The sequence below is a fragment of the Capsella rubella genome, unplaced genomic scaffold, assembly GCF_000375325.1.
Source record: "Capsella rubella cultivar Monte Gargano unplaced genomic scaffold, Caprub1_0 scaffold_1, whole genome shotgun sequence".
Lineage (NCBI taxonomy): Eukaryota > Viridiplantae > Streptophyta > Magnoliopsida > Brassicales > Brassicaceae > Capsella > Capsella rubella.
In genome coordinates, this window is record NW_006238923.1 from 3,009,747 (window position 1) to 3,025,379 (window position 15,633).

At 37.5% G+C, this 15,633-nt stretch overlaps 4 protein-coding genes and 1 long non-coding RNA gene across 8 annotated transcripts; 1 reads left to right on the plus strand and 4 right to left on the minus strand.

The window, feature by feature from the left end:
• Positions 1–254: 254 nt before the first annotated feature.
• On the minus strand, positions 255–3,697 carry LOC17897961 (serine/arginine-rich splicing factor SR30). 2 transcript variants are annotated; one of them, XR_002835488.1, is made up of 13 exons: positions 3,614–3,697; positions 3,426–3,512; positions 3,281–3,346; positions 3,127–3,201; positions 2,932–3,034; positions 2,801–2,847; positions 2,653–2,710; positions 2,439–2,488; positions 2,248–2,304; positions 2,054–2,172; positions 1,879–1,956; positions 846–1,244; positions 255–604 (listed from the first exon to the last, which is right to left on the minus strand). XR_002835488.1 is itself a non-coding variant. In XM_023789930.1 (13 exons), exons 2-13 carry the CDS (start codon positions 3,510–3,512, stop codon positions 590–592), a joined length of 807 nt encoding a protein of 268 aa, XP_023645698.1. In that variant the 5' UTR covers positions 3,614–3,697; the 3' UTR covers positions 255–589. The 2 variants fall into 2 exon arrangements, 1 of the variants encoding a protein (XP_023645698.1); XM_023789930.1 differs by having other exon boundaries at positions 846–897.
• Positions 3,698–3,890: 193 nt separating this feature from the next.
• On the plus strand, positions 3,891–7,021 carry LOC17900461 (malignant T-cell-amplified sequence 1 homolog). Its single transcript, XM_006305622.2, has 9 exons — positions 3,891–4,102; positions 4,246–4,334; positions 5,055–5,136; positions 5,232–5,299; positions 5,394–5,491; positions 5,955–6,091; positions 6,172–6,239; positions 6,575–6,638; positions 6,778–7,021. Exons 2-9 carry the CDS (start codon positions 4,324–4,326, stop codon positions 6,793–6,795), a joined length of 546 nt encoding a protein of 181 aa, XP_006305684.1. The 5' UTR covers positions 3,891–4,102; positions 4,246–4,323; the 3' UTR covers positions 6,796–7,021.
• A 1,096-nt stretch (positions 7,022–8,117) lies between these two features.
• On the minus strand, positions 8,118–8,469 carry LOC111828708. Its single transcript, XR_002832491.1, has 2 exons — positions 8,401–8,469; positions 8,118–8,302 (listed from the first exon to the last, which is right to left on the minus strand). It is a non-coding gene; the product is annotated as an uncharacterized LOC111828708 (long non-coding RNA).
• A 1,247-nt stretch (positions 8,470–9,716) lies between these two features.
• LOC17898901 (F-box protein PP2-B15) lies at positions 9,717–11,098 on the minus strand. The gene is made up of 3 exons (XM_006303194.2): positions 10,777–11,098; positions 10,566–10,684; positions 9,717–10,448 (listed from the first exon to the last, which is right to left on the minus strand). The coding sequence occupies exons 1-3, from the start codon at positions 11,026–11,028 to the stop codon at positions 9,965–9,967; spliced, it is 855 nt and encodes a 284-aa protein (XP_006303256.1). The 5' UTR covers positions 11,029–11,098; the 3' UTR covers positions 9,717–9,964.
• Positions 11,099–12,279: 1,181 nt separating this feature from the next.
• Positions 12,280–15,068, minus strand: LOC17899178 (probable protein phosphatase 2C 5). 3 transcript variants are annotated; one of them, XM_006307529.2, is made up of 8 exons: positions 14,828–15,068; positions 14,294–14,538; positions 14,035–14,206; positions 13,723–13,940; positions 13,522–13,629; positions 13,311–13,436; positions 12,994–13,226; positions 12,280–12,857 (listed from the first exon to the last, which is right to left on the minus strand). In XM_006307529.2, exons 2-8 carry the CDS (start codon positions 14,501–14,503, stop codon positions 12,638–12,640), a joined length of 1,287 nt encoding a protein of 428 aa, XP_006307591.1. In that variant the 5' UTR covers positions 14,504–14,538; positions 14,828–15,068; the 3' UTR covers positions 12,280–12,637. The 3 variants fall into 3 exon arrangements, with proteins under 3 accessions (XP_006307591.1, XP_023632945.1, XP_023632944.1); XM_023777177.1 differs by lacking the exon at positions 14,828–15,068 and having other exon boundaries at positions 12,280–12,522; positions 12,603–12,857; positions 14,294–14,797; XM_023777176.1 differs by lacking the exon at positions 14,828–15,068 and having other exon boundaries at positions 14,294–14,797.
• Between the last annotated feature and the right edge of the window lie 565 nt (positions 15,069–15,633).

The window sequence follows — 15,633 nt, forward strand, 5'->3', positions numbered from 1 at the left end:
CAGGCCCATTTTCAATATAGAGTTCACAACTATTATTAGTGCTACGAATTATTCTGAGGTGAGAAGTCCAGTGACCCAGGCCCATTTACAATAGACTAGAGTTCACAACTATTATTAATGCTACGAATGATTCTGAGGAGAGAATTCCAGTGATGGACTCGTATACTCATGTTGGTGGGACTCCATCGAACAGATTTGCATCAGTTTAATCTACTATCACCCGAGTTTTATTAGTGGTCTTAACCAAAAAGACAAAAGCAAATTTGAAGGCTACAAAATTAGTTAAAAAGTGTATCATAAAAGACACCACAGTTCCGGTAGTTGTAATGTATACGACTGGAGAAATCTGAAAAAACACACCCAACACAACGTCTGATGAACTTTAATATGCAGCCGAGACAGAGTTTCTGGCTTATAAATGACACAATAACAGACCAATTCCATGTTCACAACTAAAACTAGATAGACATATTGGTCGTCCCATATGAGAAGACCAGTAGAATAAACCAATATCCAAATCAGTTCTATTGGCAGTGGAGCCTGAGAAGCATGAGACTGGTTCGGATGAGCCAATCACCAGTTTCCTTTTTTAATCAGATCTGACCTGTAAACAAAATTGTGTACCGTCGTTAAGTGAAGAAGAAATGATGACACAAAGATCTATTAATGCTAAGACACTCGGAGAGACTGTAATTTTGTGCACACAGAAGGAGTGTGAGATCTAGACCCGCTGAAAACTTCCTCAGAATAAACAATGTGACAAATAATGTTTTTGAGAGCAACTATTTAAACTTCAAAGTATACACCAGGGATTGAGAAGAAGCAGCTTCAGCTTTTAGACTTACAGGTGAAACAGGAGAATCTGATCTTGATCTTGATCTTGATCTTGATCGGGACCTGCACCAAGGCAAAAAATAACCCCATGTAAGTGTCAGGTCAGAAAGCAATTTACTGACCATCTCCAACAGGTCTCCGGACTTAAGTTCTGGCCTAGAAAAGAACACAGCATAGAAACCAGTATTTTCATATCGATTATATATTGGGAATCAGAGGAAACATAGTCCAAAACGCTGCGATCAGATCCTACAGCTGATACGGGCTGAGTACCAGACCAGACCAGACCAGACCAAAACAGAAGTTCAAGTTCATGCTAATCCAGCTTTGTAAATCCAGTCCAACAATCCATCTAGATGACCGGTCAAGTCCCTAAGATCCAATCCCCAGCTCGCAGCAGTGAGCCAGATCTAGAAAACAAACAAGGCAATACAATTGTAATCATTGTAAATGATCAAGGACGGGCCTCAGAAATCCAGATTCAGTATCTTTTCCCTTCCAATAGAAAAGAAATCTTCAAAACGAAAACTCTAGGTAAGTGTTCTTTAAAATCATAAAACAGAAGAAGTCAGATAGTGTAGATAGTAGACTGATCCGTATTAAGTTGAGAGGTAAAGCTTTAGATAAAGAAAACCATCCAGAAGAGAACGACACAAAGAGAACGGACACAAGGGATTATTTAAGAACACGTGACTTGCTGTTGGTTTGATCATTTCAGAACACTGCAACATGTAGTTTGGCTACAAATAACTGAAGCAGCAATCTGTCGAGGACTCGAAAGATAAAAAAAAACAGATTCAAGTTGTAAGGAATGAAAAGGGAGCTCTGGTCCAAACGATGAAGTAACCTCACACATACTGGATTTTTTTGTGACATAAAATACTTCAACATAGGTTAAACACACCATCAAGGAATGAGTATCAAGTATTATAATTCTTAGGAAGATAATCAAGTGGCAACCAACTAGTCCCACTACCATATAGCTAGACAGGTAAAAAAGGTTAAACAAATTTAACTATTTTCGAAAACAAGAAAAGGTCCTACCTTGAGACAGAGCTATGTGGCGAAAGAGAGCGAGTAAGGGACCGTGAACGCGGGGAGACGGATCTAGCAGGTGACACACTGCATAGTTTTAGAAGTCAGTTAATTTTCATAACTAAGTTTGAGATGTAACAGTATAATTATGCGTTAGTTTTATATAAAAAAAAATATTACAGACCTCCTGCTCCTGCTACTATAGCTATAGCTTCGACCACGGCTCCGGCTCCGGCTCCTGCTTCTATAGCTTCTAGAATAACCTGGGCTGCGACTCACACTCCTCGACTCATATTCTCTCACCTGACGAGTAAAGTTTGAGGTAACCACATATTCATCCATTGATATAACAAAGTCAAAGAAAGTAATATAACATACCCGTATGTAAGCTCTAGAAAAAGCATTACGAAACTCAGAGTCATCAAGCTTCCTTAACTGTTAAACAAAGATTAAAGGAAACATCAAAGATCCAATCATCCAACATTGGCCTCTAGAAAGACAAATTCAGCTCGGCAGCTATTAAATGAATAAGGCTGGGAACATTTGCGTTGGAAATATATACAACTTACCGCATACTTCATATCATCATAGTTGCTATAATCAACAACCCCAGACATGCCTACAAAAATAAAATGTTAAACGTGAGTCCCTCCAGCTAGGATGCCTTAAAAACCAACATAAACACCTGAATCATAAATCATGTCTATCCTCTTTTCACAAACACTAAGTTACTAACACATCTATAAGACTCTTATTTATTTAACTATTAGATTGTGGACTCACCTCCACGGTCACGAAAAACTTCAGAAAAACAGACATCTCCAGCTTTGCGCATGTGATCCTAATCGCCCATAAGTAGCAAATAAAGATAAATCCAACATGAAATAGAGAACCAGCATAAAAAAAAGAAGGACTATATAGTATCCTTTACCTTAAGGTCCTGCCACGAAGCAGATGGCGGTAATCCCGTCACAAGAACTGGATGTTTACAACATAAAAAAAGCCAGTAAAGATGAGTAATCTCTATTAAAATTAACACAATGGAGAAGAATGAATACAAACCACGAAAGTCGGAGCGTCTTGAAGGAGCACGGCTGCCACTGTAGCTGCTGCTGTACCTATCAACTGATGAAGAACCTCTACGACCACCATGTGCAATCTCAACCTAAAACACCAAATACACACAAAGATAACATATTTTATAAGAAATTAGAGAAAACAAGTTAGTTAAAACATCAAAGCGCTTCAGTAGCTAACCCTTAGTCGACAGCCATCAAAGTCACATCCATCACGTCCATAGATTGCATCGTCTGCATCACGAGGATCTTCGAACTGCATCGAAAATAACAGACTCTCTTGGTCATTCATTGTAGAAAGTAATAACAAAAAAAAAATCAAGAATCATAAATACCTCGACAAAGGCATAACCAGGAGGTCTAGGTGGAATCTTCAAGTCGATGTCCACAATCGGTCCGTACTGCAACGAAGAAGACATATACATAAGCGCCGATCAAAATTGCAAATCAGAAACAAGAAAAGATGATGAATTTACAAACCTTGCAGAAGAGATCTTCAACCTCACGCATGCGAATATCTCCAGGGAGATTCCCAACGTAGATCGTACGATTCCATCGGCTACTCATCTGAAACCTCAGAGCAGATCAAAAATTGAACAATCGGGAATTAGGAATGTTGAACTGAAGTCAAGGAATTAGATCCGTAAGAACAATATTTGAAAACTCACATTCGTAGGAGAGAGAGGTTCGAGAAAGTGGTAAGAAGATTGTTCTGGAAAGAAGACAACTACCGTTCCTTCTCTTTCTACGGAAACGAGTTTTCCTTTTATAAGTCGATATCTTATCATCTGCCGCCGCGTGTTAAACGATTAACTGCATCACGAAAAGCCCAATTTACTGATATGATCGGCCCACTGGACCCTTTTAATATGGATCGAGTTATTACATCGTTTATTATAAGGGGTGATACATATTTTGTGATATTTCCTAACCAGGTTTCGGTTTGGTCGGATCGGATGTTTTCACTCGTTTCCTAGGTTTTCTGAAACACAGTCGTTTTGATTTATTCGGAAGAAACATCCGTTCCTCTCGGCTCTTCTTCTTCTTCTTCTACTACTACTACTTCCTCTCAAATCTCAATCGCCGATTAGTTACTACTCCTCCGTCCAGCCCATTTATCCTTCAGCCATCTTCTCTGAAATCCTCTCTCTGATTCCGTGAGTTCCTGCTCTCTTCCGTTTTTTGGAATTTCCTATTGAAATTTCCGTTTCTTCTATTGAATTTGTCCAGTTTTGCTGTTAATTTATGTTCCGAAATATCTCTCTGTTATCAATCAACTTCCTCCAATGTTCACTTGCAGGGAAGGAACCATTGTTAGAAACTGGAGATTATCTTCAGTTACATCGACCCTTTCTCCTAAACTTACCTTTACTCGAATATGTTCAAGAAGTAAGAATCTTTGTCTCTCATAAGTTTCTGTACACTTTTTTTGGTATTTTATAATGTGACCATCCACATCTAACTCGGATTGTAGAATCTAAGAATTAGTGTTCTCGGCACTGTTTATACTAGTTTATATAGTATTTGATGGGTCTCTTTAGTGTCCACTTACGTTAATACTTTCGCGAGATTTAGGATTTGTCTGGAATTTCGATTAAGAGAGGACTGGTTTTGATGATCGGATCACATTCAGTCAATCGATCTTTAGGTGAGGACAGTAGCTTGTAATGACCTCTACTGCAGTTTATAGTTAATCCAATTTTGGAGGATGTTGGCTAGTAATTTCTTTTCAACCATATTGTTGGTACGTAGGCTTCTGATTCGATTGTTTAGAATTGTCACCGTCTGGGCAGGCAAGTTGTTATATCTTCTTCAAATTGGTTGTGAGTTTTTAAAAGCAAACATCTTCTAGTTGCTAGTTTTTTGGTTTGGACATTAGATGATTGTTTTGATAGTGTTGCTCTTTTATTTACCTAATCTTTGCATAGAATTGTGGGTCGTAGTGAAAATTTTGGGTCTTGATTGGGACTCTCAACTATCACGGAGTGCTATCAAGTTTAAGTGATCTTCTTTTTAATAAGAAACTTCTACTTGGACTGGCCCTTAGATCTATTGGCTATACCATTATGTCTATGAAGATGTTATTTATGCTCACTATTTTTAACCTAGGTTTTGTTTGGAGGAGATTTCATCACAAAACCAAGTGAAGGCATCTGTTCAACGCAGGATCCGCCAGAGTATTCAAGATGAGGTTTCCTGCTGTTTCATTTTTCTTTTTTCCTTTTCTTAAACTTTATGGTTTCGTGTAGTTTGGTATATATAAGAATGTTTATGTAAATGTTTCAGTACCCAGGACTTGAAACAGTGATGGAGGATCTACTCCCCAAAAAGATTCCTCTTATCGTAGTGAAGTGGTTTGTAAAATAACAACCTCATATATCAGTATTATGTTTTCTGGATTTTCTTTTACCATATTTTATTCTTACACTTACTCTTGACCTCGTGCAGCCCAAACCATCTGACCCTAGTTGTTGTCAACAATGTCCCCCTCTTCTTCTGTATCCGTGATGGGCCATATATGCCAACACTGCGACTTCTTCATCAATGTAATATCACTCTTCCGTCACACCATCCATGCTATATTGTCTTGTTGTCACAGAATAACATGTTTAGGTGTTTATTCCAACACATTAAATTAATTTCCTGTTAGTTTCACTATGGTCTGCATTAGAACTTACCTTGTTCAAAAACTGCATATAGTTGCATAATATCTCCAGCACTTTTGGAATTTCCAGGGTTTTGGTTTTTGTAAGTTATTATTCCTTTGGCTTATCCATGCCACTATACTATATAAAAGGTCCATGGTTGGTTGGTTAGCAATGAACATTAGTTTAGTATATTTCTCTATACCTTTCCCGAGCTAGCAACCATAGTGAGAAAAGTTTTGACTCTGGCTGTTACCAGAAAAGTAATTTCACATACTATAGTGAATCCAATAGGACGAAACTTGGATTTTTATCAGTTAGCCGGTAATGTCAATAAGGCAGTTGAAATATTGGAGTTTTGCAGACCCAAATATAATGAAGAGGTTTCAAGTTGATAGAGGTGCCATAAGGTTTGTTCTCTCTGGTGCAAACATAATGTGTCCTGGTCTTACTTCCCCGGGAGGTGTTCTGGATGAAGAAGTTGACGCTGAAAGGCCAGTGGTATGAACAAAAACACTTTCCTTGGGGTGCGTTTTATGTTTGTTTCTGCTGATCTTAACCATGAATCTGTTTTTGTTTAGGCCATATATGCAGAAGGAAAGCAACATGCGTTGGCAATAGGGTTCACCAAAATGTCAGCCAAGGACATGTAAGTTAGTTGTTTCTTTTGTAGACATAAATTTGACAATACAAACATGAGCCTTTCAAACTTTCATATTCAAGCCAACCGACACTTGTCTACAATTTTATCTCTTAAGTAATCTAATATTTGTCACTCTATCGATGTCACTTCTTTCCTTGGGAACACATATTTGCACCAGGATAAATTTTGGCCGCATATCGTCTGTGTTCTCATAATCTTACTTTCACGTCTCTGAACTTTTCCATCTCAGTGCCATATCACATTCTATATTTTGTCTCTGTGTTAGTTTAATAGTAGTGGATTTAACACACTTTATCCGGTTTTCTTGTGTGCGTTCACAGCAAGAGCATCAACAAAGGAATCGGAGTGGACACCATGCATTACCTCAATGACGGTCTCTGGAAGGTACTAATCCCCTCTTTCTTCTCCATTCTTATTGCTGCCAAGCAGTCTCATTGTCAATTATTTACCCGACATTAGAAGAACACACAAATCAAAAGTTTCTTAAATTGGTATTGCTTATGTTAATTTGAAATGTCTGCAGATGGAGCGGCTAGATTGAGGAACGAGTAAAATGAGTCACTCTCGGAGAGAGATATTATGATCTCCTTTTATGTTATCTAAACTTGTGGAGCTTTTTGTCCGGATCAACCTTAGCTTTGATTTGATTCGTTTTCAAATATTACTAGATGTTTATTTTATGAGGGAACATCATTACATCAACCTTAGCTAAGGTTCTTACAGTTTCTAATCCCGTATAATCAAATGGCTTTTTACGCCTTGAGCAAGTCCTATAAGTATTTCTCTCGGCTCATTTATGTTTTAGTTGCAATATATTAGTGAGTCAAGTTATCCTAACTTAACATTCGAAACAAATTGCTATAAATCAAAAGGACTGATGAGTAATGATCTTATAAGGTGTTAATGATATCATACACGTGCTAGCATGATGATGTGACAACGTTTTTTATAAACCCCAAACATGTATTATAGAGGGCCACATACATCAGATTAGGTGACACCGGAAACTTGATATGTGATAAGAGCATCAGCATTGGTGTATCTACAACAGTCCTACACCCCAAAAAAGAAAAGAGAAAATGAAAAAAAAAAAAAAAATTTGAAGGACGTACGCAATTGTGCGACGGTCCCGTTTGTTGTTGCCTCTTTTTCGCGGGCTCCACTGACACGTGGCGGCCCGCGATTGGGTTTTCAATTTTTTTTTTTTTTTTTTTTAAAAAATCGTAAAAGAAAAAAAAGAAAAAAAAAAAGAAAAAAAAAAAAATTGGGACAAACATTTGTCCCACCAATGTGCATGGTCTAAGAATGTCCTCATCCTCATGTTATGCGAATTGTAGTGACGACATTATGACATGTTTCCTCCTATTTTCCTCATTTCAGTATTTAATTCCCACTTTGGTAAAACATGGATAAACTCCTTTATATTCTTGTAAATGTCATTAAAATAGGGGAGACTTATTCGTATTTGTACAACTTACTGTACGTTGATTCATTAATCATGGGTGCAAATGGTTGCACAATTTAAGAGGTTGAAGAGGTTGAAAAAAATTATTCAACTAGTTTTTACTAGTCCTGGGCAATCGGGTACCCAATCGGGTTTCGGTTCCACCCATTCGGGTTTCGGGTAATTCGGTATAAGACCTATAGATCCCATTCGGTAATTTACAAAAAATTCGGTTCGGTTCGGTTAGTAACTGGCCGGGTTCGGAGCGGTTTTCTACTCCAATGTGAAATCCGAATAAACCCGAAAATTTTCCGGGTTTTTATCGGTTCGGTTTATATGAGTAAAAAGGTACTAAAAGAACCGATTAAAACACAAAATACCCGATTAAAATTACAAATACCAAAGTAAAAAACCAGAAATAACCGAGTAAACCATAAATTTAAACCATAATCATAAGTTTCATCATAACATCAAGTTCAATAACCTCATAAGCAACTTAAAACAAAAGATACAACAAGTTCAAAGAGCCGAATGAAAATTTGGAACAATGAAGAAGCATCTACACTAACAAAAAGGTCACAGCCTGCAGTGTTGCTCCATGTTCCTGTGAAACAAATGAAACTTGAATGATTCAGCAAAGTAACACACAGAAAACAGAGAGTGATAAACTTTTACACCTACAAATATCAAGTTTCAATATACCGTTACTATTGCCGAATCCATGCCTTATAAAAACACCACACAAGAAGACCAATACAAAGATAGTTACCTTCAAAACATCAAAACAGCTAAGCTTTCAAAACATCAAAACAGCTAATACTAACAAATAGAGAAGACTTTAGTTACCTTTTCTTTTATGAGAATAATTAAGATAGAAACATCTAGGATCAACTAAAAGCTATCAAATCCGTATTACATTATCACTTCGTCTCAATGCTATCAACTAATAAGCTACTGAAACAGACATTCCAACTATAAATGCTATCAACCAAGCGATTCATTTAACATTTTCTTCAACATTATGAATACATGTCTAAACATACACATCAATCAACACACGATAAAATAAATTTGGCATCAATAATAATCAAAACTTAACAAATACAGAACTTTAAATATGAATCACAACCAAAACCAAAGGCTAATAGCCACCACAGATCACACCAATTTATTTAACAGAGACTAGAGAGAACCTGTGATTTAATTGCAGAGAGTAGTGAATGAGGAGATGATGGAGGAGATGATTGAGAAGATGAATGGTTGAAACTTATGGTTCTTTCCATGGGGGATTAGGGGTTTATATAACGTTTCTGTTCTCGAAATGGAGGAAAGGTACCAAGAGAATATGAATCGAAAAGTTTACTTGAATGATTGCAGAAAGACAAAGCATGCTTCATCTTGTGTAGAAGACGAAGTGACGAAGTGAAAAGCAAGCTTCGATGAACGGTTCTCTCTTGGGAACTAAAGGGTTAGCCGGTTAGTCGACATAGGTTTGCTTAGTGGGCCTCAAGGCCTTATTATTCAGTTCTCTCTAAACGGGTATTAACGGGTGGCCCAATTAACTTAAGTTATAATCCGAACCCGAACCGAGGTCCATTTTACCAAGGTCTCTGAGCCCATTCGGTATTTTTGCTTCACCCGAACCCGACCCGGAACCGATTTTATCGGTTCGGTACAAGTACGGTTCTTCGGTACCGGATATTATGCCCAAGACTAGTTTTTACCATTTGAGTTGAAGAGGTTGGAAAAATTATTCAACCCGTTCAACTTAACAAATTGAAGAAATGAACTAATTATACAGGAAATTTGTTCAAATCATTCATCTCCTATTTTGCAGATGAATAGGTTGAATGCTATTCAACTTTTTTTATTCAACTTATTATTTTCCAACTCATTCATTTTTGTGCAACCATTTCCACCCCATGTTGTATTATGAATATTTTAGTTTGCCATTGATGGTTCACAAAAAAAAAAAAATAATAACAATAATTGATAGAGATATTTGAACAAGTAGCAAGTAAATGTCAACAAATATAAAGCACAATTCACAATTATCCATACGAACCAAATATTTGACAACTCGAATGACAAGTCTTTGGCCTATATTACAACTATTGTACATGTATAAATAATGTATATATAATAAGTTAACTCAATTAGTTTTGAACTTTTTACCAACCCACCAAAATAGTTTTCTCATTTTACAAATTTGACCCAAACCAAACACATAATCAGGTAAACCCAAAATTTGGCATTCATCTTTCCGTTAGTACAACAGTAGTCCCTCACTTTTAGGGGGTTTAGGCCTAACTTCAATTCCATCAATCGCAATCCCACCTTTCAATTGATAACCTTTAACTTCGGTTAGGCTCATAACAACCTCCATGTCTTCACCACCTTCTCGTCCGGTCTCCATCCACCCATCGTCTCTCACCTCTGGCTCCCTCCGATGGCTCCCGACAACCTTGTCCATCATCGCCCTCCTCTGTTCCCGCTGTCCGTAAAACAGCCGCTCCATTTGTTGTTTCTTGACATCCAAGCAACTTAGATAAGTTGACTTTGTTTTCTTTTCACCGTTCCCCACTTTTATCCAAGTCTCTGCCGGAACTAGGTCTAGTCCATACGCACGTGACGTAACTTTCATAATCAGATAAGCGTCGTAGTTTGTGTTGGGCGATAAAACTCCGGTTTGTATTTTTCCTATGATTTCTAACCAGTCTGTCATTATAAGCTCCACCCCTTCCGAGAATCTATGATTCCAAATATTATAAAAACAAAAAATAACAAATACGTACTTTAATACTTTATTACTAATAATAAAACACCAACGATATACTTGTATATTTATTAATTAATCAAAAACTGACCTTGAATCTGATCGAGGGTTCCAAGACCAGTAATGCTGTTGGTCGCTCCAAGTTATGGAAAGATCTCTTGCCGATAAAATATATGATATTTTCCCGGAGAGCTTCTCGATCTTGAACATCTGATATTCAAACATACCCAGATTAAAATTTTCTTGTTATGTATTTTGGAGAAAATCAAGAAAGCAAGAAGAATAGTAATGATATTACAAACCTTTCTGCCATTATCGATGAGAATTGATTCACAGAGATAACGATAGAGCTCCTTTTTGGAGGAGAAGTTCGGGTGGTGATGATCAGTCGATCTAGAGACAACTTGGCTGTAGTCGGGAGGTAGGAACTTCTCCCAGACGAGATCAGAATCGCCAGCGAACTGGAAGACCGAAGAGACGGCCGACGAAGAGAATATGTCGGCCGGGGTTGTGAAGGAGAGGATATTGGCTACGCATGCTTCTGGTAACATCATCCTTCTTCAAATTTTGAGGATAGAGAGAGAGAGAGAGAAAAGGTTGGCTCTGTTTTGTTATTATTTTGGTTTTGGTTTTGGCTTTGGAGACGGGAAACGTGACCGAAGACTCGCATATTATATAATAAGCGTCCTAGTAGTATCCATATTGGACCGAAAATAATATCATTGCCTTCTTTCTTGGAAGACAAAAGGTTTGATGTTTTTTTGGTTGAGAAAACAACGTTTGTGTGTCTCTTGTCTCAAAAATTAAGAGAGATAAGTTTGTTCTCTGAAAACATAGCATGTGTTCTGCACTTCTGTATTTGAGTTTTTTGGTTTTATATATCTATCATTATGGAATTTAATCTTTTTTGTCTTTTCGAATGACTACTATTGTAGCGCATATTTTTCCTAACATGTTGGTTGGATATGTATCGTCATTGTTTGAGAATTGTTTGCGGTATCAACATCTTTGAAGATGATAAAAAGATGATGACTACTGTAGGTAAAAAAAATAGAAAAAAGATGATGACACAACTTTACTGAGATATATAAACTCGAGTCCGCATGTTGACAAACATTACCGACGTATTATTTTTTAGGGTATACTATTATAATTGAATATATGCAAACAATTAAAAACGTGTGTAATCTACACTAATAAGTAATAAGTCGAATATAATATTAACTTTGTAAACTCATTTCGAACATATTAACAGAGCATTGATGTCTTCGAAACCGGTTTTTCTTTTAACGCCTTTCGCCCACAATGCGACGTTTTCTAGCGGTAGCTGCCAGAAATGTAGGCAATGTATAGAGTGTAACATGTTTTGGCGAATGAGACGGTGCTGTTGAAGCTCTCTGTGGCGGATCGCTGTATAAACCGCTCAACGGTTTCCTCTGTTTTCTCCATTGTCTATGTTTCTCAGTTTTTTTTTTTCCTTCTGATTGAAAACTGTAAAATGTTTCGCTAATTGCTACAACTTCAGTTCTTCAGACTCATATCGAGCGGTGTTCTTGATATGTAGATATAAAACGAAATAAGCCCAAAAAGAAAGTGCAAAACGAAATAAGCCCAAAACAAAGTAACCAGCACTATTCTAACAAGGTAAACCATGCAATTACAAAACCACAAACACAAGGATTTGAGATTCAAGACCGCATCTAAAGCGTTGACCAAACCATAACAATCACAAAACCAAATGTTTTCAGGTTCACATCGCTCATTCGTATCACCCAGAGGAGAAAGATATATACTAAAACACAAACTTCAATAAAAGGGACCAATAGGATTGACAATAATCAAATATAGATTACTTACAACTTAGAAACTCTTGTTAGTTTATCAGCAATTCCCAAGCAAAAACACATCTACTAAGGTAAATGGTCAGCATAAGCCGAGTAGCAAACTAGGGAAATCTCAAACAATAGATAAGAATTGGATCTATTGTCTCTCTCTCTACAAACATTTGCATACACTTCTACTATTACCGCTACTTCTCCAATCAATGCCTGGGAAAAGAACACAAAACCAGGCTACCTCACAGAGCACCCCAGAAGAAGATATATAAGAAAACATACGAATTTCTTACCAGATATCATGATTTTTTCCTAGAGCAAAGTGGCTTTACGTGGTCACTGAACCTTTGCTTGGTCTTTTTCCTTCCATAGCGTCTTTCTTTTTCTTGCATATTGTGCATAGGAAGGGACCTTCCCAACGATTAGACGCTGAGGAGATGATAGATCCCCCGTTGCTTGATAAGCCTTCACCCGGAAATTCATCTGTTTGACATACAGCACATTTTAAAAGCCCAGTCTCCGTATTTGAGAGAAGATCCTTTCCCAATCTGCATTTCAAAACACCAACCAACAAAGACTAATTATCAGTATCTGAAGTTCTCAATTACTTAACACATTACAAGCCCTTAAACACAGATAACAGGATAAGTGCTTGCAATATCAATTTCTTGGCTAGAAGATTACCTATCTGCAAGCACAGCAGAACCTTCTTCAAACAATTCTTCCACAGCTCCTACAGCAGAGAGCTTGTTCCCATTTTTGTTGTTGGCAGCGGTATGGTTTTTCCTAGACAGAAATGAGGTGAATGCGTTTTGCTTCTTTGTGGGTGTTGGAGCCAAGGCCAGATGATCAGATGGAACTATGTCAACAACTACACAAGTAGTATCATCCTTCAACCCTTTTGTTCGCAATGCTTCCTGATAATACATATGACTCGGAGAATAAGAAGAAGTTCGATAAAAGGAAGTACACAATTAAATCAAACGGGGTTGATCACCAACCTTAACAACAAGTTTAGCCGCAAGCTCAGCAGATAAACCCCGACAAGCTTTTGCAGCCATATCAGAAGACAGTATATCCCATATACCATCTGAAGCTATAATGAGTCTCCCTCCAGCATCGGAAAGCTGAATGTACAGATAAAAAATACATGTTTGTTCAATACCTACTATAGGAATTGATGAAAAACGCACCAAGGGGAAGGGATCTCACTTTCACTTGCTTAACATGTGGTATAGGGACAATAAATTCTCCCACGTCCGTATCACCAATGGACCTCGAAAGACACAAACCACCAGGCCAGCATCGAAGTGGGCCGACCTATTGCATCGTCAGAATGAAAGCACATTACAAACCCCACCAGAGCAAAAACACAATGAAAGAGTAACTTAAATTTACTGGACATGGTCATACCTCATTGCCACCAAATACATTGAGCCTTCCGACCTCACCTCCACTGGCAGTTATGCGTTCTCTCTCTTCAACATTCTCTTCTAGCCTGTGATCGACAGTCAGTAGAGAAACCACACCACCTTGGGTATCTAATATGCAGCGAGAGTCACCAACAGAAGCGACAGTGATAGTCCAGCCATCAATTAGAACAAAAGTCACGGTTGTTCCAGAAGTTTCCCCTGTAAGCACAATAGATCTTAACGATTAGAGCATACCCTTAAAACAAAAGAAGTTAAAGCAAAAGGCCTTAAAACAATGAGCATAAGCGAAGACCTTTCTGCTGAAATTCAATGTCAGTTTTCACAAAGCCTGCAACTAAAGCCCTAGGAAGAGCTTGAAGCCACTCGTCCCTGCTAGCGCCTTGAGGTATAGCACTCACCACATTGTCCAGAAGATGTTCCTTAGTATATATGGCAGCTGAATTACCATTGTGTCCATCAAATATCTGAAGAAAAACAAGCAAACAAAAAAGGGATAAAATCAAATGAGAGTTGTAGAACGCTACGAGTCATCAGACAGAAGAATGTCATACCCCAAAAACTGAAAAAGCCGATGAAGGATCACCAGGTACCCTCTGACAATCAGTTTTGATCAGAAAGTAGTCTTCTCCTTTCTTAGCAAGAGCGGCTTGACCATACTTGATAAGAGGTTTCTCTACTTTCTCGCTCCTCAGCTCATTACCAATCAAGGTTGCAAGAGGAACAAGCGGATGTTTCGTCCCCGATGCTTTTGACACACTCATTTTTGTCCAGGCTTCAGCATTGGCTGGAACACAATCTTGTTCATCACAGACAAAATTTATCATTTTAGTTGGATGCATTCCACAAACCCACTTTACTACTGCAAGTTCCGTTTCTCATCCAAAAGTATGAACTGATGTCTACAGACATATAATCTCTCATCTTCGTGAATGCAGAGGAAAACCCTAATCTACAGAATTCTAGGAATCTTTTGAGATGCAGAAAAGAAATGTGATGAAAGTAGAATCGAGCAAAAGCGACAGAAAAAAATCAGTAGAAGAACACTATCGAGGCTTCCTACACTAGTCAGAATCCATGAGACTCACCAAAATGAAATCGCGAGTAGCATACACAACAGATCTAGTGGAATGAATGGCTCGTAGATAATGCTAAGGTCCTCGCGGCTTCTACGAGGAGCGTCGTCGGTAATCGAAGGGAGTAAGAAACCGCGTGAAAAGTTTATAGAAAACAGAAGAGGAAGAAGAAGCAGGAGAAGAAGAGACAGAGAAGAAGTTGCAGAGTGAAGAGTTTTGTGGATTTTCTCAGATTGAGCCAAGAGAAAAAAAAAAAAAAGCGACGCGGGGGGGGGTTAGGGACAGTAACTTTATTAGGAAAATGATGAATTTTGTGAAAAGACGGAATTACCCCTCAAAAGTGCTGCTTTAGGTAAATAAATCATCCACATATTTGTTATATTTTTAGTTAATTATAGAAAGCATATCTTTTTCAAACAATTAATTATAATTCATTTTTTTTTCAATTAATTATAATTTCTATAAAAACGATTATTAGGTAATTTTATGGTTTTTTTTAATTACATATGTCAAATTTTAAAAAAAAAACCTTTTTAATGACAAAAGCGGCTTTATAAACAGTTTCGACTTTTTCCTACCAAAAAAAAAAACAGTTTCGACTTTTTATGTGATTAGGACCAAAACATGTTTGTATTGACACATTTTTCAACATTTGTTTGACTTTTTCTTAAGTTGCAGCAGTTAAACATCACGATCCTTCTAGTCAAACTGCCATCGAAAAATAATTGTAATCGGGTAGATTACAAAACACTAGTATTAATGATTGCTGCGTTTTGTTTACAATTTGTTAAACTTTAGATTATTTTACATACAAAATT

What these genes read in the sequence shown, in the direction of transcription:
- LOC17897961 (XM_023789930.1), bottom strand. Translation starts at nt 3,512, where the DNA reads ATGAGTAGCCGATGGAATCGTACGATCTACGTTGGGAATCTCCCTGGA. An exon ending in ATGATGATATGAAGTATGCG is followed by an intron (nt 2,305 to 2,438) that starts GTAAGTTGTATA and finishes TTTGTTTAACAG; the next exon opens with TTAAGGAAGCTTGATGACTC. An exon ending in TATAGTAGCAGGAGCAGGAG is followed by an intron (nt 1,957 to 2,053) that starts GTCTGTAATATT and finishes AAAACTATGCAG; the next exon opens with TGTGTCACCTGCTAGATCCG.
- LOC17899178 (XM_023777177.1), bottom strand. Translation starts at nt 14,581, where the DNA reads ATGCATCCAACTAAAATGATAAATTTTGTCTGTGATGAACAAGATTGT. An exon ending in CACATGTTAAGCAAGTGAAA is followed by an intron (nt 13,437 to 13,521) that starts GTGAGATCCCTT and finishes CTGTACATTCAG; the next exon opens with CTTTCCGATGCTGGAGGGAG. An exon ending in CGGCTAAACTTGTTGTTAAG is followed by an intron (nt 13,227 to 13,310) that starts GTTGGTGATCAA and finishes ATGTATTATCAG; the next exon opens with GAAGCATTGCGAACAAAAGG.
- LOC17898901 (XM_006303194.2), bottom strand. Translation starts at nt 11,028, where the DNA reads ATGATGTTACCAGAAGCATGCGTAGCCAATATCCTCTCCTTCACAACC. An exon ending in TCATCGATAATGGCAGAAAG is followed by an intron (nt 10,685 to 10,776) that starts GTTTGTAATATC and finishes TTTGAATATCAG; the next exon opens with ATGTTCAAGATCGAGAAGCT. An exon ending in AACCCTCGATCAGATTCAAG is followed by an intron (nt 10,449 to 10,565) that starts GTCAGTTTTTGA and finishes TTGGAATCATAG; the next exon opens with ATTCTCGGAAGGGGTGGAGC.
- LOC17900461 (XM_006305622.2), top strand. An exon ending in ACTGCGACTTCTTCATCAAT is followed by an intron (nt 5,492 to 5,954) that starts GTAATATCACTC and finishes GGAGTTTTGCAG; the next exon opens with ACCCAAATATAATGAAGAGG. An exon ending in TTGACGCTGAAAGGCCAGTG is followed by an intron (nt 6,092 to 6,171) that starts GTATGAACAAAA and finishes GTTTTTGTTTAG; the next exon opens with GCCATATATGCAGAAGGAAA.